General features: G+C 45.3%; 1 protein-coding gene across 1 annotated transcript in view; it reads right to left on the reverse strand.

Moving 5' to 3' along the window:
• Window positions 1-3,842: 3,842 nt before the first annotated feature.
• CAPN14 (calpain 14) overlaps window positions 3,843-21,898 on the reverse strand; it is a 28,588-nt gene continuing 10,532 nt past the window's right edge. Inside the window, exons 5-18 of the mRNA XM_023536960.1 lie at window positions 20,348-20,422; window positions 18,886-19,049; window positions 17,733-17,896; window positions 17,241-17,249; window positions 15,020-15,225; window positions 13,996-14,032; window positions 13,455-13,511; window positions 12,011-12,068; window positions 9,452-9,516; window positions 8,036-8,104; window positions 7,298-7,376; window positions 6,601-6,717; window positions 6,175-6,230; window positions 3,843-3,869 (exon numbers count right to left, since the gene is read on the reverse strand). Of these exons, the coding sequence (XP_023392728.1) occupies window positions 3,843-3,869; window positions 6,175-6,230; window positions 6,601-6,717; window positions 7,298-7,376; window positions 8,036-8,104; window positions 9,452-9,516; window positions 12,011-12,068; window positions 13,455-13,511; window positions 13,996-14,032; window positions 15,020-15,225; window positions 17,241-17,249; window positions 17,733-17,896; window positions 18,886-19,049; window positions 20,348-20,422 (1,183 nt within the window). The remainder of the gene's footprint in view (window positions 3,870-6,174; window positions 6,231-6,600; window positions 6,718-7,297; window positions 7,377-8,035; window positions 8,105-9,451; window positions 9,517-12,010; window positions 12,069-13,454; window positions 13,512-13,995; window positions 14,033-15,019; window positions 15,226-17,240; window positions 17,250-17,732; window positions 17,897-18,885; window positions 19,050-20,347; window positions 20,423-21,898) is intronic.

Here is a 21,898-nt window from a genome sequence, read left to right on the forward strand (position 1 = left end):
CTGAATGCATAAGAGAAATGATGCCCAAGTCCTTGGAATGTCAAGATATGAAACACGTCTTCAGATCTGGTGAACTTTTCAGTGATGTTTTGAACTGCCCCCTCGATAAGGGCATGGCACTGAGCAAAACTACCTTATTCAACGTCAGAAGGATCCTTTTAAAGGAAAGTCATATGTCTCTGAAAGCAAACATCATATATTAATATTGTCAGCAACTCCAATAGATACTGACTTTTTAAATGACAGGATTCATGTGAATCACTTCAAAAATCATTCGTTCACTCAATAAATCCCAAACTTGAGCTAGTCACTAAGCTAGGCACTGGGATACAAGGGTTAGTGGGCTGCATGCAGACATATCCCTCAAGGAGATGTATTAAGGGGCTTAAAAACATAGTTTGCTTTTTTCAGAAACAAATACACTATGCGAAATAAAGAAAAATGCATCCATTAAAAACTAAGCAGAAAAAAAGAGGCAAGGCAAGGAAAGCGAGTCCTCATGGGGCTGAAGTTTGTCCTGTGAGCTGAGTCAGGCTGGCAGGACACTAAGCTGTCACCTTCCCAGACTTGGAGCCCAAACTGTCATCTGCAGTCCCACAGCCATGAGGAAGCCCTTCTGTAGAGATAGAGCACCATCTACTGGTGGTATGGCCTTAGCACATGCCACAAATGAGGGAAGGAGGGTGCCTTTCCTCCTCCAGAGAAATCAGGTTGAACTCATATTTTTTTAAGGACACTGCCAAATGCTAGGATCAATCCGATGTTATCTCATGATACTCACCCTGTGAGGTGAGTATTGTTCTCACCTTTATTTACCCTCAACTCCTCGTTGGCCACCTGGGGCTCTGATGAGTAAACCTTCTGCTGTTTCTGAGGTTTGAGGTGAGCAGAAGGCAGGGCTCTTGTCTATTTAATGTAAGAGGAGCTTTAACATAAGATGGCCATATTTCTCAGGGGTCTCTGGTGCTGGGTCCCTGTCACTGGGGACTGGAACAGCCCTCCTGAGGCTACATTTCAAGGAAGTGGCTTGCTACATTCCAAGAGGAGAGAAGAAAAGTAAAAATGGAGTATGAAACTTTGTGTGTTCTGTAAGAGTGGTCACTGTGAGTAACCATGTTCTTTAAAATAAAAATAATTAAATAATAACTTAGCTGCCTGAGGGAAGAAAGAGGAGCCTCCCTTATTGAGTGCCTACGGCATCCCGGCATTATTGCATCTTCACGATGACCCTGTGATGTGGACATTTTGGGCTCCATTTTACAAATGAGTAAACTGAGGTTCAATGTCACATGGCTAGAATGTTCCTTCCCAGCCTCTCCTTGCCTTCATTCCTGTTGGATTTTGTATCCCCTCTGACCTCTGACTCTGAAAAAGTGGTAGTAACTCAGGACTTGGGGCCAGTGACCCCAGAGAGCCATGTTCCCAGAGCTCTCCAGGAGCTGGGCACACAGCTTGCTCCTCCTCAAAGCCAGGCAGAACTGGCCCATTTTCACCTACCCATAACCCATGAAACATTTCCTCCTGTTTTCCATTATGAATATAAATACATACATTTCATTGGGGAAACATCAGATTGAAAATCCTGGAGGCTAAAATCATTTCTCTAACCCAGCATGACACCAGCAGGAAGAGTGCTGTTTACCATTAGCTGCTAACTGCCCTGCCCCGGGCCCCAACTAGAATCTGGAAGGTTCTCTTTGGTGACTGAGTTCTCACAAAATGTAAAAGAAGGAAAAAAGAACAAACAGAGCTAGAGAAAGGACAGGCATTTTAGCCCTTCTGATACTGTGCTTTTCTTTCCCCATTTTTTCCCTGAGATTTTGAACGCTGAGGACAGGGCTTACCCCGTATGCTCTACCTGCTCAGGCTGGACCTATGGACAACCCAAACTGCTGGAGTCCCTGACCTCACCTGTCTTAGCATCGGAGAACTGAATCCTCACTCCTTCACCAACATCTGCTATGCACACTTTCTACTTGGTCATGACAAACATCTGCGTTGGGCTTCTGGGAATTACTGATGTTTACCACTCAGACCTTCAGCGTGACTTCACACTGGCCCTTGCCCAGTCTATCCTGTCCCAGGTCTTTACTTGTCCCCCATGCTCTAGAACAAAAGATGGGGAAGCTATATTTGCGTGGGAAGGTGGCTTGCCCCTGATCCCCAGTACTCAGCTGTGGGGAAGCATTGAAGGGAGTCAGTGGGGTGGAGGTGTGTAGGGCACGAGGCACCTCTGAGTCGCCACAGTGATATGTGGGGGAGTGAGAGTAACACAGGAGTGACATAGGAGGGCAGTTCAGACCAAGAAGCCAGAAGCAAGGCCCTGTCAGACTTAATTAATTTGGATATAGATCCCATCTGCATCAAGCAAAACCATCACACTGTAGTCCAAGTGTCATGAATGGACTAATGGTACCACCTTCTCACCACTCCAAAAATTTCCAAACTTGCCTTCATGGACCAAAATAGTAATTATTTAATTAAAACGACTATTTACAATGACAGAATCTAAAAATAATGATACTGATAAAAAAAAAGAACATAAAAAAATCTTTTAAAGACTATACATACATGATTATCATTTATGAAATCAGTAATACTTCATATATCTGATGCTTTATGGCAAAACATTTTATATTTTATCATTTGGAATAATGAAGATCTCTCTAAGTAAAGTAGCTTTCTACTTCCTTAAGCTTTGAAAGTGCTCCCTCCTTCTCCTATAGTACCCATCTATGAGGCTGTGAAATTTCCTTGAGTTCCGCCAATAAGCACACTTTTATTCCATCATTCAGCCTTCTCCTTTAGTCTGCTAAGGACTTGGAAACCAGGTAGCCATGTTTGTTAGAAGAGTTTGTAAATTAAGAAAGATAGACTTTTAATGAATGGCTCTGAGGTACTAAGCTATGAATAAAAAGCATGGGCTTTGGGAAATGGTCTTTGTTCTGGTTTTCCACTTGGGTTCTGGATTGGTAGGGATGCAATGAAAGTGGGGTTCAAAAAATCAGATATACCAGCCACCACTGATCAACTCTAAGATGCAGCATGGATTTGCTGTTCTTCTTCGAAGTAGGTACACAGAGGGTTTCCGGAATGATTTGAAATGGATCTGATAGTCCATTGATCAAGTAAACAGACTGACCTGTCACATACAGGAGGCCTTTGAGATTGGGTGTTTTAAATCCACAGGTTCATCCCCACCCCGATCTGATCATCTGGAGATATTGTCAGCAGAAGACCACCCAGTGACTTCAGACGCCAGAGCCACCCCATCCCACCCGGACCCAGCCAATTCTGTTATTTTCTGTGTTCTTGAAAGCTCAGCATGTCTCCTCCACACCATACCAAACAGTTGAAACTTAGCCTGTGCCTCCGCCAATTTACAGATGATAGTACAGTAGTCTGTGGAATAGCATTTCCTCTTCAGGCCTTGAAACCTAGGCTATTACCCCAAATGTAATGACACTTGGTATGTTTAAGGTCATTTAAATTGACCATCCATGGAGGTAGTATTGTATAGAGGTTAAGACACCAACTCCAAAGTCATATTGCTTAGACCATGTCGACTAACATCTCTGCTTGTGACAAGGCTGTAGCCGTAAGGAAGAAGAGCTGGTCTTTACAAGTCCTAGGCAATCTTTGCTACTTCCCTTCCCTTTTTGCATGCTGTCCATCCAAAGGGGAGATCTATAGGAAAGATATCTCCCCAGCTGAGGAGACGATGACTGGAGACATGGTCCCGAAGAACAGTAAGTGAGCTGAGCATCCGTCGATCTCAGCCAGTAGCTACCTTTGGGCCATATACAGAGTCCTCAGTGAGGGCAGATGGAGCTCCAGCCTTCTCAGGAGTACAGGGTCATCATCAGCCACTAGACGGAAAGCAAATTACGGTCAGTTCAGCCTCACCTCTGACATTTGGTCTAGGGTGCTTCATTTCTCAGTCACCAGGTCCCAGAGTGAGACACGGGATTTGGGGCCTCCTCCCAGTCACTCCTGAGAAGCCACGGAGACAGGACATGAATGGGTGGTTTAGCCAGGGGGACCACACCATCTGGTAATAAGTATAAATCAACCGGAAATATAATCTACTTTGACTTCCCATGGTGCCTGTGAATAATGATAGCCAAGGTTCAGGCTGATTCTATATTCAATTCTCAATGCCTTTTTTTCCCCATGAATTCAATTTGGCATGCTTATGACAGCTGTGCGCAGGTGTGTGGACCGAGCAGGTAACAGAAATCTATTAAAGCATATTCTACATGTTTACATTTATGGGCCCATTTGTATTACAGCTTTATGTGGGAGTGATGAACTCTCTAACTCACATATGGGGGACTTCTGAGAAACCACTCCCCAGGCCAATTACATCCACACAGTAACACTGACGATGGTGACAATGAAGATGATAATGGTAAAGTATGTTACCAATGATCTCAGAGAAAACCCTGGAGAGAAGCTCCAACAAGTTGGCTGCCACTCCCTGTAGACATCCTTTGATGACCATGAGGATCTCCTCCCCACAGAACCAGAGATAGTCAGAGCTGGAGAGGGTCTTCAGGACCACCTCGCCCAGCCCCCTCATTTCTCACACAGGGAAGCTGAGGCCCAGAGATTTAACATGATTTGCCAGTTACAAGGAGAGCTGTAGGTTCGACCCGGATCTCAGTCCAGTGTCTTCCCATGATATCGCCTTGCATTGCTAGAGCCTGCTCAGGCTGAGGGCTGTGTCCTGCTCTCCCAGCTCTGAGCCTGCACTATGGAAGGATTGCTTGGGATCTGGAGGTGAGCTTGGGGATCTGAGACAGGGATGGGCTCAGAGGAGTCTAACCATTGCCCCTCCATCGGAATCTCACCTTCACAGTTGAATGTGGAAGTAATGAGGGGGGACATATGCTGAGGGCCCCTATATATTGGAAAAATATCTCAAAAATGGATATTCGAGTTGAGGAAGAAACCCCAGCTTTTACTGGCCCTTTCTAAGCAGCACAAACAGAGGTCATATTTTAGAAAGAAAGATGATTTAACTGCAGACTCCAATGGCTTTGCAGAAAACGCCACCTAGCGCCACGTGTGGCACATAACGAGTGCTCAGTAAATCTACATAGTTTGAATGATGAGGGAAGACAATCTGGTGTCAGTCACAGATTTGTCTTCTCAGCTTATCACTTCATTCACTCGACAAACATTTGTTAAGCACCTACAATGTGCAAAGCCCTGCATAAGATTCGAGAAGAGGGCACAGAGACTAGATTAGAATCCTTTCCCATATGTGGAAGGCTAAGCCAGCTCGAAATGAGGTTTATTCCTGGCCTATACACTCTGCCTGATCTGACCCTGATCTCTTCGGATTTACCCTGAGCCAGTTTCCTCAAACTCTATACTCGAGCCAGGATTGTGCATGCCATTCCCTCTAGCCTGGGCTTTTCTTACTCTTTACTCTACCTGCCTGGCTGCTTCAATTTCAATGTCACTTCCTCCAGAAAGGCCTATGTGGAACATGCAACCTGGACCAGCTTCCCTCTGTCTGCTCGAGTTTATTGCTGGCTCAGGTCTTAACCCTTCCTGTGTCTATGCCCTCTGCGAGTAACTTCGAAGTTCCTCTCATGGCCGAGGAGGAGGCTGGTTCCCTATATATTGGAAGATTTGGCCATGTGACTTGCTTTGGACAACAGAATGAGTTGCAAGGCACATTGTCCATGAGCTCCAAGAACCTGCATGTTAAAGCTCCCTCTCCTGTGCTGCTGCCACTGTCTGGAAAAGGGCAAGCCTGGCCGAGCTTCCTCAATGAAGGTACCAGCAAAACCCCAGCTGATCCACAGATAACAAGCCAGCCAGCCGAGACCCGCTGACTCCCAATCGCGTGACTGGGGAACTAAATGAGTCATCACCACTGAAGTTATGTAGATGTGTCACGTGGCATTATCGAGGTCACAGCTATTGGGCACGCTGAGTCAGTCTCTCAGTCCTTTCGTATGTGCCTAACACAGAGTTGGTGCTCAGTAAATCTCTAGTTGATGAATGAATGAATGAATGAATGAGTGTAATGAAGGCAGTATGACATCCCAAACTCGGTAGAATGAAGGCCCCCAAAAACCTTCTCCTTCACAAGATACTAGACCTACAGTGGCCCCCTCTACCTAAGATGATGTGTCAACCCCATGGAAAAAGTCTTACCTCTGGCTTCTGGAGGTATATTCCTTTGCCATCTTGGGTTAAGTTTTGGAAGACATCTGTGAAAATGCAGCAGAAAGGAACACAGCTAATGTCCGTGTGTATGTGTGTGTGCTAGAAACATTATAAATTAGTTCTTCACATATGTTCCCTCACCTGGGAACCCAATTTCAGCCTAATGCAACCATATGGGGCCACACTTATTATAAGCGAGCCACCTTAAACCTTTGCCTCTGGAACGGGCAGAATATAAATTAGTTTGGGCAGATGCAGCCAGATTTCACAGGCACGTAGCCAGGGTTCCCTATAGCTCCCTGGCCTGCTGTTTCTGCACTGGCTGCTGTCCCCGCCGCTCCAACCGAGGACAGGTGGGCAATCCACAGGGAGTGCAGAGGAAGCCCTGGCCCTCCCTCCTTCCCACCGGCTCACTCTCCATCTTCTCCGCACGCAGCATCAAGCGGACAAAGCTGACGAAGTCCATCTGGAGGTTGGGGCCACCGTAGCGGATAAGCATCAGCTGACAGACATCACCACTGAGCACGATTCCTGCAGTGAAGACAGGCTCCTTTGCGGGTGATGACTTTATACCCAGCTCCACTCCCCCTGAGGCCTCTTAAATTGTCCCTCCTTTCTGGGACCTAAATCCTGATGGCATGGACATCATTGTGAATTGTTTAATTATTTAGTCCATTAATTTTATTTTATCTCCACTCCCATTCCTGCCCCCTTAGGCAACAAGCATGAGGATCTTTTTCTCAAATGGGTTGCAGGCCTTCGAGGCAGGAGACAGCCTGGCAGGGGTCAAGAGCATCTGCTTTGGAGCCTGGTGGTCCTGGATTTAAAGCCTAGGCAGGTTACCTAACATCTCTGAGCTTCAATTTCTTCCTCTGTGAAGTGGGGATTATAACAGGGTAACGTTGAAGATTGAATGAGAGTGTGGATATGCCAACCCTCAATAATCGTGAGCAATGATCATAGTGATAATAATAATATACGTTTCTGTTATTTGCAGATCTATCTGTTTGGGTCTCTGAACTTGGGGTATAACAGCACATTAGAATGTCATGCACCCTCCTCCCCTCCCTGTCTTTTCGCCTCATGCCACACCAGCTTCCCTCATGCCTACCTGCATCCCTCATGGCAGCCTGCAGCTGGGCCCAGTTCAGGCATCCCGATCCGTGACTGTCTTGCTTATGGAAAACCTCCTGTGAAGAACCCACACTGAAAGCTAAGGGAGCCAGGCATTTCCAAGCACCTCCTGAGAGCCCCTCCATGCCCCAGTGTCAATATTACAGAGGACAACTGGAGTGTAGGCCCCGCCTCCAGGGCCTGCTGCCAGGATAAGAACATGGCAGAGGGTCCATGCCAGGATCCGACCACCTCTTCCACTTCTTCTTAAGGCTTCTGAGAAAGGGAGTGTTTGGTTGCAGGGGGAAGACAGTCTGGGGAGATTTAAATGTGCTTAATCTAAGCACATCATCCAACCTTTGAAGAGCTTCCAACTTTATGACTCAGGAGACAAGGAGAAGAGTTTTGAGTAATAATTGCAAAAGTAGGAAGGAGCCAATTTATGAAGGACTTTAAATGCCATGCTAAGGAGTGTGGACTTCCACTGAAGGCCCTGGGGAGTCTCTCAAGGCTTTTAGTAAGGAAGCGACATGATGAGATGTGAGCTTCAGAGATTCAAGAGACTGTTGCAATAGGCTTTCTGGGTTTGTGAAGGAAAGAAGGAGGCCTCACTGGAGGAAGATTAGAGAAGGCTGAGTCAGTGATCGTGTATAAAGGGCCATAAGGAAGAGAAGTAGGTTACATACTTTACAGAATTGCCATCCTGCGAGGAGGTGTGGTCAAGATTTGTTCTTACCTGGTAGAGCATCAGCTGTTTCCATAGGTCCCTGAATTCCTGGATGCTCACGGTACCCGACGCATTAAGCTGATAGCCTGGTTAAGGTCAAAGCTGGCCGGAGAGTTTCATCTATACCTCTGGAGGCAGCAACTGGCCCCAAACATCACTGTGCAATTTTGGAGCAGCCCTGTTTAATGCCGGATGTCCCTAGTTAGCCCCCCTGGCTGGTCAGTCCAGCCTGGGGCTCCCTTGCCCTTGCCAGTAAAGGACAGAATGACCCAAACGCAGTAGCACAGGGAGAAGTGCTACCAGTGGTGGTGATGAGAGTGATGACAACAGCTACCATTTAAAAAAGCAAGATATTTTGACATGGCCAGTTTAATGTGATTTAAATTAAAAAACAATTTTTTTTCATTATTGTTAAAACCAGCTTATGGAAGGAATCAGGCACAGGTGGCTAAGAATGCCTCTTAAATTCATTTTTTTTTTTTGAAAAGTTAAAAGCTTAATAGTTGGCCTTGTAAACCATGTCCCAATACCCTTGTATCAGAGAGGTCAGAATACCACCACACGCCACTTCTGTTTGAGCTCTTACAGTGATTTATTCACTTTACCTATGTTTTCCACTAGTAGATGAGGTAGATTAACTCCTCCCTGTTATGGATGATGAAATGAGGGTATGGAGAGTACGATCTTGCCCAAGTTCATACAGGTGGTGACGAGGCTGGGACCTGCTCCAATGTCTGTATACCCAACCCCCAACCACCACTGTCCGTGCCTCTGCAAAGCTTCTACAAAGACTAGTTTTGGGGGTTTTTTTTGTATTTACAACCCCCCACACTATCCATTCTATGTGCCTATCTGTAGTATAGATAACCAAACTTTAAACTATCTACTTACTTAGAAAGGCAGAGAGTTTGCTAGGAAAATCGCGGGGCTGAGAATCAGGAAAGCTGAATTGGTGGCATGTTGCTGAACTCCCTGAGCTCCGGTTTCCTGACCTGTACGTGGGGTTAGCCACTGCCTGGTCACCACATGGAAAACTTAGGACCCTGAAACTCTTGTTAAAGCTTCTTATAAACCTGGAGAATTGTTCCTGCCTATGACCCTGCAATTGCCTCATCCTTGCTGTCAGGAAAGAAGACTGTTGCTGTTAATAGCTAATATTGACTGTTTATTCTAGGAAAGTTCTGTCCTAGGCACTTTATATGGCCTACCCCTTTTGCATTCTTACACCGATTCTATGGTATTCTAGGCTTGAATACCATCTCTGTGCTGCAGATGGCAACCTGGAGGGACTTATGAGGCTAAGCGACTTGCCCAAGATGATGCAACTAGTAAGCTCTGGGGTTGGGATTCGAACCCAGGCAGCCTGGCTTCAAGGCAAAGCGCTCAACCAACAGCATGCATCCTCCCACAAACCAAAAAGGATACATCCAATTGGGCCAGGATCCCCTGGCAGGCGTCAAGGCTGAAAAGGGGCTGTGCACGCCCCAGACCTGTAGAGGAACAGAAAGATTCTGCATGGGGGCTGGCCCAGGATGATACAGCATGGCCCTTTTCTGAACAGGACCAGACGGTGCTGTCTAGGCCAGTCGTGGGTTCCCATAACCATCACTTACGTGGAGAGGAAAGAACGAGAGCAGTGGAAAGAGAGCGAAGGCTTGTGGGTGATCTCTGCACGCAAGGAGCACAGCGAAACCCTGTGGGGAAGCCCGACTGTAGTCTGGCTTTGCTTACACAGTGGGTCGGAAAAACCGTGGCCCTTCATACCTAGCGAGGGCCAGGATCATAGAGTTACAGACCCCCAACTCTGAGAGAGATATGAGAGATTAACTTGTCCAAGCTCCCACCTAAAATAGGGGATGCTTTCCTCAGATGTCTTGATGGTTGGTCAGTCAGTTATACGTGCTCACTTTTCACCTGGATAGATAGCTCCATTCAGGAGAAACTTCTTATGTTAATTCCAAAGAAACCTCCTGTAAAATTTACTCACTAGTCCTACTTCTGCCTCCAGAAAAGCATAAACAGGCATATGGCCCCTCCCAACGTTTCTCTAGCTCTTCTCCAGCCGATATTGTTTCTAAATCCTCATCGCCTTCTTCCAGACCCTACACTTTGCCAGTATCTCTGTGGTACTGAGCCTGGAAAACACTCCTTCAGATGCAATTTGGTCAAGAAGGGTACGGTGGGTCTATTGCTTGCAAAATTTTCAGTGTGCATTTCGAAATTATGTTCCAAGGAAGATTTTCTGCAGAGATAGGGTTTTTAAGTTTAAACAAATTTGAAAGACTCTTTTCTTCATTCATCATGCACTTTAGTATACGATAGTGAGGAGCCGATACTGAAATTTTGTTTAACGCAGAATTTCCCGAATGCGGTTGACAGAAACTAACTCTTACTATTTCATGAAACATTTACTAAAACCTCTAGGTTTCTAATGTTTCTTGGAACCCAATTTCAAAAACACAAATCCAAATGCTTCTCTTAAATACTAGCTGAATCTAGATTAGCTTATTTAGCAGCAATTTAAAACTATTAACTCACATTAAGCTCGAGGGCAACTAAATTAACCAGATAACTTTCGCATCAACTGCCACAAAAATGAGGTCTCTTCTATTAGGAAATCACGCAACCAATTTTTTTTTTTTCAATGACGAAATGGCAGTTTTAAGTGATCATCCTGAACTCCATGGTTTGGGCAAAGCTTATAGTGAACTTTCTGAATCCCAGTTCTGCTGTCCATGATATTAATGATTCCTTCCAGCATTGTGCCTTCTGCACATCTGATAAGCCAACCTTCCAGGCCTTTTTCTGAATGACTGATAAAAGTTCAAGAAGTGAAAGGGAACCAGGGGCAGAATCCAAAGACTTTCATCTAAACATCTAGACTCTCATCTGCAACACAGAATCACCTCTCTGGCTTTATGTTCACATAACTCTAAGGAATGGCGATAAGACTTATGAGTACATCTCACATTGCTACTTTCCAACTCACATTTCATCACTTAACCATGGGAGACTTTACCCAATATTTCACCAAAACCCACAGTAATTCCCTGGTCTAGCAACCTAGAACCTCTTTAAGGACAAAATGAAAGCAATTTGTCCATTCTTTGGAAAACCATTCTACATACTCATAATCAAGCCATTTAAAAAAATATTAAGTGTGCATAAGCCACCTCTTCTAGATAACTTCCCTAGTATTTTTTTTTTTTTTCGGAGTGAGGCAGAAGGAGGATTCTTATATTCTATAATTTCTAGAGTCTCCTCTTCTGGCTCTTTTGCAATACCCAAACTTGGCTTGGAGAAACCATCTGGAAGTTATTCCAAGCCCTAAGTTATACAATAGCCTGGAATGTACCTTATTTGGGTTTGAAGTCTTGGCTTCATGCAAAGGAGAAGCAATCACATATTTTAGGTAGCAAAAACCCTTTAACTGTTCAGTTGTTTTTTTTTTAATTTTCTGAAATACATTTTCCTCCCTGGAGAAACTATGTTCTTCTCACTCAAGATACGCATACAAAATATTTTTATATGGACTTGAAACTTTCCTAATCATTTATCCTGGCTTCATCCAAAGGCATCCACACCACTCATTTGCAGTCCTCCTAGGTGATATGCTTCCTCATTCCAGAGTTTCGTAGGTTGGTCAATTTAAATATGCGTTCGTCAGAGAGGTCCCTAGTGGGCTAATCAACATCGTTTGCCAGGTTGAGGAAATGGGTACAGTTCTTCCACATGGAATTAATACACCAAGAAAAAAGTGCTTAGCTCTCCTTCTCAAACCAGCAAAATAGCAGAAATCTTTACTTTCACTGCCATGTCTCTACACACTCAAACTAAGCAAAAAAAAAAAAACAGAAAAAGACACTGCACTCAGGCGACCAGCGCACAGTAATTCACATGTCCCACCAGGGGAAAGAGAAACTGATCCAGAGTTCAGAACAGTTGTGACCCCTGAGTCCTACAGGATGACTCTGAAATACTCACTTGACCAGGTCATGTGGTTGAGGATCTTCTGCAGTTGAGCGGCATTTATTTCTGGATACTGGAGTAGAAGCAGAGTGATGGGAGAAAATCATCATTACTGGAGGCTCGTTATATGCAGAGGAGCCACAGCCAAAGGGGGCTGGAATGTCCTCTCCAACATCTGCTCAGCACAGCACATAGGCCATTTCTGGGCAGAAGAAGCGATACCATCATGTTGCACATAAGGAATGTCACTAGTCATGTAATTAAATCTGGAATTTCATAAGAACTTTTACATTACTTTTTAACTGAGTGCCCAGTCCAGACCCCTCAGCAGGGCAGAACTCTTAAGAAGTAGACTATAAGAAAGCAGTGACTCTCATATTGAGATGCTTCAGACGTCACCGAGCAAACGATGTGGTTTAAATTTTATGCTTAATAACATATTCTCAGCCAAGACTTCAGATTTCAACTTTAAATTCATGAGAAACAACCCTTTACATTACTATTTAACTTTAAAACATATCTATGACATACAAGTATCACAAATTTGAACTTATTAAATGGATACATATTTATAATATACAATTTTTATCTCTTTCATATATATTGTGATCTTCTACCAGATTTCAATTAAACTCTGCTGGACTATAGCAGAAAATGTTTGGAAACAGCCTTGTATGTAGAAAAACTTTTATAAACAACACCTGTAAGATTCTGATATGTTGTCTCTGGCTACATTAAGTACCTGGGGTGAATACCGGAAGGCAGGCAAATTGTGAATTAAATCCAGAGTGTTACTAACACAAGGAGCTCATGCTCTTCCAGTTTTAATGACATCGCTTAGGCGTCAGACCCCAGATTTCCAGTGTATTTCTTCCCTTATTTCCAAACACATTTAGTGTCCTGCAGGTTAGGGACAGAGTGGCCTCCGAAGCCCTTCCCTCACCCCACTGGCCTCCTGATCTGGCTCAGCCCAAGGAAAGAACTCAAGGGGACCAAGTGTATAGCCTAGAGCCTTCCTCCTCTCCAAGGCCCTCTAACTAGCCCCACCCTCTCTCCAGGAGACCACCCAAGGGGTCTTTCTCCTTTAATGGCCTTCCCCAAACCCCCAGGGTTTCTGATTGCCATGCCCCCCTCCCCAACTCCCAATACTGATTCCCGGCTCTGCTATATTCCATTTTCTCAGGCAGTAAAGATTAAAATGGTTTCTCTTACAATTAATTAATGCACCTTCCAAGAACAGATATGTAATTTACAGGAGACTTCTGAAGACAATAGCTCCACTCCTTTGTCAAAAAACTTGAGGACTTGAATAGAAAGTGGGAGTTTGAGGAATAGGTAGCCTTAAATCACAGCGTACACACAGGGTCAGGTGTGTAAATTCCACACACTCCATAGAACTACATGTTCCACTTTGTCCCCTGCTCCACCCACCTCTGGCTACCACGCCTGGTCAACTTGCCTTTTCAAAGAGTTTGGTGAAGAACTCATCCTGCCCTGCAGTTTGGTCTTCTATTTCCTATAAGGACAGACACATAGAGTGACTTAGTCATTCATCTGAATACATGGACTCTCACGTACACACTTATGTCGCATGAACCCCAGGTCCCTGAAATGTGGAAATTTGACCTTGAACACTGTCTTAAATTTTCTACCACAGCATTCACATATCCCTTGTTTCTCCAATTGTCTTTTCCGTTACACAGGAACGGGCAAAAGAAACACCAGGGAGAGAGAGGCAGAAGAAAGTGAAGGTATAACTCACGCTTCTGGGGCTCTGAGCCCTCAATACAAGGACCGGATCAGAAGGGCAGTTGTCTTGGTGCAAAAACAAAAGAACCTGGGTTCTCTTAGGGCACAATTGATAATGTGGTATGTGTGCCCCGGAGTAGGGTCTGCGGGATCTGAGGACCTCCTCCCCCAATCCCTGAACGTGAGGGGAGAAGCCCATCATCCTGTCTTTCAACAGGCCCAGCCACATGGAATTCTACCTGACTGCTTACCTTAGAGAAGGCAACACTGGAATGGCTGCCAATTTCACTGAGGGAGAACAAAGACAGAATTCCTTCTGAGGGATCATCCTGGGAACCCTGAGTTCCCACTCTCCCTCCCCTAGGAACTCTTCCAAGTTCCTTTACCAATGCACCACGTGGGCCTGCCCAGCTCCCACATCTCACCTCCCGCCTCCCCTTGAAGTGTACAGTCCAGCCACGTGGCACAGCACACTGCTTGCAACTCCTCACACGCCCGGTGCTATTTCCCGTCTCCATGCCTTTGCTCACGCTAAGCCCTCTGCTCGGCATGCCCTTTACTTTCCCCCGCCGTCATCTAAATATTCCTACTCATACTTTAAGACGCAGCAGTCTGACAGGGCAGTGAGGCCTGAGGTCAAGTCAATCTATCTAGGGCCAAAACGTGAAGAAAGAAAATGACAACTGGATTCCAAGCATTGAAGGGCTATCACGTCAAAACAACTGTAGGTAAAAGAATAAGTTTGGCTGAGATGTGTAGATATTGATTCACCTGCATACACTAGCAGTGCCTGATCCTGCTGGTTGATGACAGGAGCCCCCTCATCTGAACTACCCCTATGCACCCTTTGGAATCACCACCTCCCGGAAGCCACCCCTGCATCCCCCAGGACTGTGGAAGGTTGGTTTAGATGCTTCTCCTTGATGCTCTTCTAACACCCTGTGCAGATAAATTCTTCCACTGGACAGAGTATTACATAAATAATTGCTCATGTTTCCATTTCCTTTCCGGACCTTGAGCTTCTGGAGGACAAGGGCCATACCTGTTCTATCTTTTTCTCTGGAATGTCCAGCAGAGTGTTCATTCGCTAGTAGAAAGAGAGTCAGAAGGAGGAAGGGAAAGATGTTCTCCACGCAGAGAGCTGCTCTGCTCTCCTGCTCCCCCTATTTCTCTTTGCTATTGGCCACAGAGACCCTGTCCTCTGCCATTCCCACCTCACCCTCCTCACCCTGGCCTCAGTGGGCCCCAACTTCTGGTAGAAGCCTGTGCCCTTACTAAAAGATGTGCTTCCTGGAGAAGACTCTGAGGACAAACTCTGACACCTGGCGGGCCTCCGACGTGCAGGGCACAATGAGATACGTCCCCGGCTCCAGCCACAGCTCCTGACTCACTTCCTTCTCTGTGAGGAAGGCCTTGGGTAAACTCAGGGGATCATTTTTTAAGAAGAACTCACGGGGCAGTCTCCTCTGGTCATCATAGAACTGTGGGTGGAAGACAGAGGGGCACCAGTTAAGGTGATTACCCAGGGCTGACGGCCTGGCCTGAGGACTAAGGTGGCCTCTTATTTGCCAAATCCAACCTGACCAGTGGAGGATGGAATAAAGGGGTGGGGAATGGAGACGGAAAAATAGAACATGCCAGGATTGGGCACCTTTGCTGGAACCCTGTGTGGGCTGAATAAACGCATGTCAACTGACTAGCCATTACATTGAAAACATCACGTACAAAATGATGTGAGGGATGTCATTGTGCCTGCCCTTTCTAAGTTAGGTCATCTGCCCAAAGTCACCCAATTGGTAAGAGTTCCATTCAGGATTGGAATTCAGGGCAACCGAGCTCCAATGCCCATGTTCTTTACACTTCCCGAGGCTGCCTTCATGTATGTGATACACTTTCAAGATTGATTATGACATAGTTATGGTCACAAATACAGATGGGCCACCAACCATCTCCCCACTTACATCATAACAGCTACGTACAGATAAACTGAACATTCCACGTCATCTCAGTAAGCACAGCTTCATAAAAGGGAAAGGGAACTGGACAAGAGCTCAGAAGACCTGAATCGGGACTCTGGTTTTGACATTGCCTGGATGTGTATTTTGTTTCTGTTTTATCTCATATTCCTTCTCCCTCCCTCTCTCTCTCTCCCTCTCTCTCTCTCTCTCTCTCTCTCTCTCTTTCTCTCTTACCCTCCTCCCTCTCCCTCCCACCCCTTTCCCCTCCTTTATTTCTCCCTTTTTATTTTTCTTTCTTACTCCCTTTCCCCTCGCTCTCACTCAGGGCTGTGGAGGAAGAGGAGGTCCAAATGCAGAATCCTCTCTCCTGTGTTTACATAGCAGCTAACGAAGACACTAGTCATCCACATAAGGACATATTTCACAGATTCCACTCAGGGCTGGGGAAACAAAACGCATCTCTGAAGACATATGCTTTCTTTTTTTTTTTTTTTCCAGACAGTTAGAACTAGGGAATCATCCTGTGCCACCTTTGCCTTGACTGTTAGGAAACTCAGAACTAAATTTTATAATCAGCCACATTAGCTGTCTAAGTTTAGTTTTCCTGGTAGAATCAACTGCTTACCTGTCCCTTATTTATTACTTTCTTCTTTCCTTTTAAATTTTAACCAGCTTATAGTTTTGTTCTGTTTACAATTTTATTTAGGTTGACCCAAATTCTGTTTAGAAATAGGCATGATATATATATACACGCATACGCGATACACACAGACACACACAGACACACACACACACACACACACGTATCTTTTTCTTTTTAAATAAGAACAACTTTGGGATCACTCAGTGTTCCCACAGGAGGAAAAGACCAAAACTGACCCAAGACACCCAATGAAAAATAGTTTCTTTATAACAATCTTTTTATAATGTTTAGTCTAATCTGAGAAAACTAAGATTTTCATTCCTAGTTTTTTGGGGGAAAACAAAAAATAGCTGCCACCCTTCAGAGGCTGGAATGCCTCAGGCCTTCTTAACTGAATCCTCCAGGCTATCACTGCAGCCAAATACAGAGCTGTCCTCTGCCCATGTTTCTGTCCCATTTTCTAATCTGTTGTCCCTTGTCCCCAATGAGGTGGGCTGCATGGTCTCCTGATATCCTATATGTTATTGATCTATTTTATTATGAGCTTCATAACTCAGGCCAGGTTGTGATTTATCAGCCTTCCTTTGCTGCGACAGTCTTCAATATTAGCCTTAGATATTTATTTATGTAGGGATTTAATAAATTCTAAGATTTATTGGCTTTACGCCAGGCTCAGAGACTTCTCCGCAGATGTATTAGGATTTCTTGCACTCCTTGGATAAAAAAAGAGCAATAGAAGTTTTTTACTTCCACACACATAGGCAGCTGGCATTATTTTCAGAGAGTCTCATAACTTCTTGCAGAAGGCTGCTACTGGCAAATAGAACCTAGCAGAGGCTTGGCCACATGTGCTATCACTCCAAACGAGGGCCAGCTGGTCAAGGTTGAAACTCACCTTGCTCATCTGAAAAACAAAAAAGAGAGACCTCGTTAGGCAGTGGATCTAGCTCTTTCACAGGCACAAACTCTAATGGAGGCTGACAAACGAGAAGACTCTAAGAAGAAGACTCCTTCCCCATTCACTGTTCTAGTCAGTGACATTTTAATCCATCATCGGGAATTCTGGAAACGGGTGAAGGAAGACAATCTTGGCTTTTTGGAAGAGGAAAAAGAAACTAGTATGAATTGTACCAACTATATGCCAGGCACAATAAGAAGTACTGTCACATGGTCTTTTACTCTACTCTTTGCATAAGTATCATTTTACAGATAAAGAAACTGATGCTCAAGGTGAGGAAGTAACTTGTTTTAAATCACATATTCCTAAGGGGCAGAGCCAGGATTTGTCCCCAGGCCAGAGACAGATGGTGAAGAGGACAGGAAATAGGAAGAAAAGACAACAGCTGGAGACCCCATGTGAGGCCGCATGCCCCAGAAGCCCACCTACCCTGAAGAGGTAGAAGCCGATGGCAAGGTGAGAATTCCAGTTGCGGTGCTTGTGCCTGGGCTTCTGGATCAGGGACACCAGCACACTGCAGGGCATCAGGAATGTCCTGCCCTCCTGGGGCCTCCAGACTGACAGCAGGAACTGTGGGTTCTTCCAAAATGTGTCTGGAGCAGAACAGCAAGATAAGACAGGTTCCCCTAGCATGTTGCTTCCCAAACCACCTAGAGGTGCCCAGACCCAGGGCACCTGCCCCAGGATTGCCACCCGGAGGTCCACCTGGACAGCGTTGGGGTCTCTGCACCCTCAGCCCTTCCCCCTCCCATCTCACCTCTACCATCCCAGGCTATCCTACAGACACATGACTGTGAGTCATTCTCACCATGCAGCCCCTTTGCACAGCACAGTGCCAGGCACAGACTTGGTGCCCTGTAAATGTTTGCTGCCCAAGTAAGTGACAGCATTAACTAACCGAGGAGACCGTGCCCATGATTCCAAGGGGACCAAGCCTTAGGTTAAGGGCAGCTTCAGCCTTTGCAGGGCATACTGTGGGGAGAGGGTGACACCAGAGCCAAAGTCACCCCGGCCCGCTGAGATCATACCCTGTGGTCTTAAGGGACAGTCACCAAAACTTCCATTTTGAGAATGTAGACATGTTTGCCTCCTGGGACTGAGGACCTGGGAATCCTTGATCCCTACCAAACTCTAGGTGGGACAAGCCTGACAACATCTGATATCATTACTGTTTCAATCCTGCCTGTTAAGGGATGGTTATTTCAGCATATAGATCACCTGGTCCTGAAAGCAAAGCAAGATTTAACCCACTTTTTTACCATGCAAATGCCCCTGTGGCCTCCTGGTGCTGATAAGGAAAAAGCACCCTCTGGAAAGACATAGCCTCGACAGGCTGGCAGCTTGACTGAGATTTCCATGCCTTTGTGCAAATTCGGACCAAAGGTGCCCCATCTTCTCAGTGGACATGACCCAGGGCCAGAGCAGTTAGCTTGGCCAGAGACCCCTTCATCCTTCAGCCAGATGCCCTTTGCAGGGCACAAGTTGCACAGCCATCCAAAGTGGCTCTGCCCACATCCCCACCCTTGCCTGGGAAAGCTGCCACGTTAGACCCAAGCACCCTGGCTCTTGTGTACACACTCACCTTGGAGGGACTTCCTTGGGCCACCAGCTGTGGTCCCCTTCTCCCATCTCCCCTCCTGCATGGTGTACGACCATTTCTGCCCCACGTCCTGATTCAGCAGGCCTGGGGTCAGTTTACAGATGACCAGTAGTTTGAAATGCGCTTTAAAGTCCATAAGCGTCATCCTGTGGAGAGGAAGAGGGAACAACAGTACAAAGAGAAGAATGAGATGACGTCTAGTTATCAGGACCAAAGGGAAGGCTGGGGACTTGGCAGTGGGCATCCCAGCCCTCCCTCCTCCATGCCCTTGTGCAGAGCTGAGCAGGCCTTGGACCCACGAGAGTGGGGCTAGCTAGACCAGGGTGAGGGTCCATCACAGGTTGATGGAGCTGCCGAAACTCCTCCCTGTGGTTGGAGGCAACCTTGTACAATGGCTACCTGAGGGGAATGTTCCCGTTTTGCCTGGTTGTAGTGATAAAGCTGAACTGAGGCATTCATAACTAGTCCATTGATTTAAAAATGTTCAACAAGAATCGCATAAATCAGTTCTCAATCATTAACTGATATTTGCTAACCTACTCGCTAACCTTGCAATCAAGGCATAGTATCTGAACTGTCTGATGCTCAGTTTACTTATCTGTAAAGTGGAAATAATAGTATTTGCAGGGATCTTGAGTTCAATGACCACTTGCAAAGAGAGAGGGTTGCAGCGTCTGAAAAGGATGGGTAATGGAAGAGAGGAGTCCAGAGGGACAAGGGTGGAAGTGAATAGCAAAGGTGAAAAGCAAAAGGAAAGGGGAATAGACACCTGGAAGCGGCGTCGGCTCAGGGTGTTGGGATGATCTTTCATAATGAGAGTAGCTTTGGAGTGAGTGAGAGTAGTGCTGTTTCACTCTGGTCGGCACAGGTGATGTGGCTTATAGTTTGGTAAGACTTTGTAGTTCCTTCTTTCCTCATCTCCTTTTTTAGGCCAGGAAAGGCATAACCTTGGGATCAAGTGTACTGACTGATTGAGAGCAGAGCAGAAGTCAGAGAAGAGGGAGCCACCACCAGACTCTGCTCTGAGCGCCCACGGAGCTTCATGCTGGTGGTCACTGCTCTCATCACAAAAACTGTGACTGCTCATTTGTAGGACTATTAGCCCTGCTAGACAGTGAGCCTCTACAGCAGGGGTCCCCAACTCCTGGGCCCTGGACTGGTACTGGTCCATGGCCTGTTAGGAACCGGGCCGCACAGCAGGAGGCAAGTGAGGCTCCCCAGCACTAGCGTCACCACCGCAGCCCCATCTCAGATCATCGGGCATTAGATTCTCATAGGAGCACTGGTCTTTGGTGCCAAAAAGATTAGGGACCGCTGCCCTGAAGGATCTTCTTGATTTCTGTATAAGAGATGCCTGGCATACATGAGGAACCCAATAAATATTTGCTGGTTGACTGACCAAAAGTAAGCCAGGGCATTTGTCCCAAGTCCCAGAGTCAAATACCAAAATTCGCCATCATCGTTTTTTCTCAGCAGCACAATCTTCTCCTTAGGGCTCAATAGTTCCCATTTGCTTGAGCTGAAAACAGAAATGTTTTCGTGAGTGAAGGGACTGCGGAGGACGTGTGAGAAATTCTTTAGTAAATGCTCTACAGTGTTGTTATTTATTCTCATCTTCATGCTGCTTTACAGACAGCTAAATCTCACATCCTATATTATAAAAAGTAACATGTAACATTAATTCATCACTGTGAGCCAAATTCTGGTTAGGCTTTTAACATACTTTATTTCATTTAAAGCTAACAACAACTTTGCAAGGTAGAGATTTTTATTGCCATTTTAGAGAATAGGAAACTGAGGTTAAAAGAGATAAATTTACTTGCTTGAAGTCACAAAGCTATTAAATGTCAGAGCTAGCACTGGAATTACTTATTTTCAAAGCCTATCATTTTGGACTTCTATTTCTGGCCATAAAGGAGTAAGGCTTTCCTGTATCACTTTCATACCATAGACAACTAAAAATGGGACAAAATATAAGAAACAATGTTTTTCAGATATTAAACAGCAGACAGCACAGGACAAGAGGAGGGAAACAAATGAGGTGAGCCAAACATTGCCTAGACTCCTGCCTAGAACTAAGTCCCTGGGCAGTGATGCAGGGAAGCAAAACCCATAAAGAACCTAGCCGTCCTGCTGAGTGCAGGACACAGAGTCTGGAGTCCACAGAAGTCAAGACAGTTAGAATTTGCTGGGGAAAGTGCCTGAGAGAAGGAGCTACATAAAGAAGTTCCTCCAGAGAACTTCTCAGGGATCCCCTCGAGTCTTTGGCTGAAATCAAATCTGTGCATACATAAGTAAAACCCCACAAGACTGGACTATGTGCAGAACAATACCCAGAGCTGAAGTAGGGCTGGGAATTCTTTAATTTCCCACCAGCCAGAGTTGAAAGACCTTGTTGATTGCATGGGGTCTTTAGTATAGATACCAAAGGGTCAACCCCTTCATAGTGGGGTCAAATTATTTCTGAAATAAATATTTCTCTAGATCTGCTTTAAAAGAGCTTTAAAATAAAACTTCAAAGTATCAAAAATAATCCCTAGGCAACTTAGCTACCTGCCCAAAAAAAGCCCAATGTTCTTTAAAGGAATGCAGCAAAATTCAGCACTCATAAACTTAAATTTACAATGTCCAGAATCCAATAAGAAACTGGTAGGTGTATGACAAGGTAGAAAATGTGATCCATGATCAGGAATAAAAATAGTAGAAACAGACATAGAAATGAGAGAGATGATGTAATTATCAGATAAAGACAATAAAACAGCTATTATATGTTCCATATTCTCAAGGTTATAGAGGGAACTATAGACATAATGAGGGGAGAAGTGGAAGATATTCTCAAACGAAATCTCTAGAATTAAAAAACATAACACCTAAAATGAAAAACACACCGATGGGATTGACAGCAGATTAGACATTGTGGAATAAAAGCTCATCATTTTATTTAATTCTCACCACACCTCTGGCTCAGAGAAATAAAAAACCTTGTTCAAGATTA

This window comes from Pteropus vampyrus, unplaced genomic scaffold (assembly GCF_000151845.1).
Source record: "Pteropus vampyrus isolate Shadow unplaced genomic scaffold, Pvam_2.0 Scaffold173, whole genome shotgun sequence".
In the NCBI taxonomy this organism is placed as follows: domain Eukaryota; kingdom Metazoa; phylum Chordata; class Mammalia; order Chiroptera; family Pteropodidae; genus Pteropus; species Pteropus vampyrus.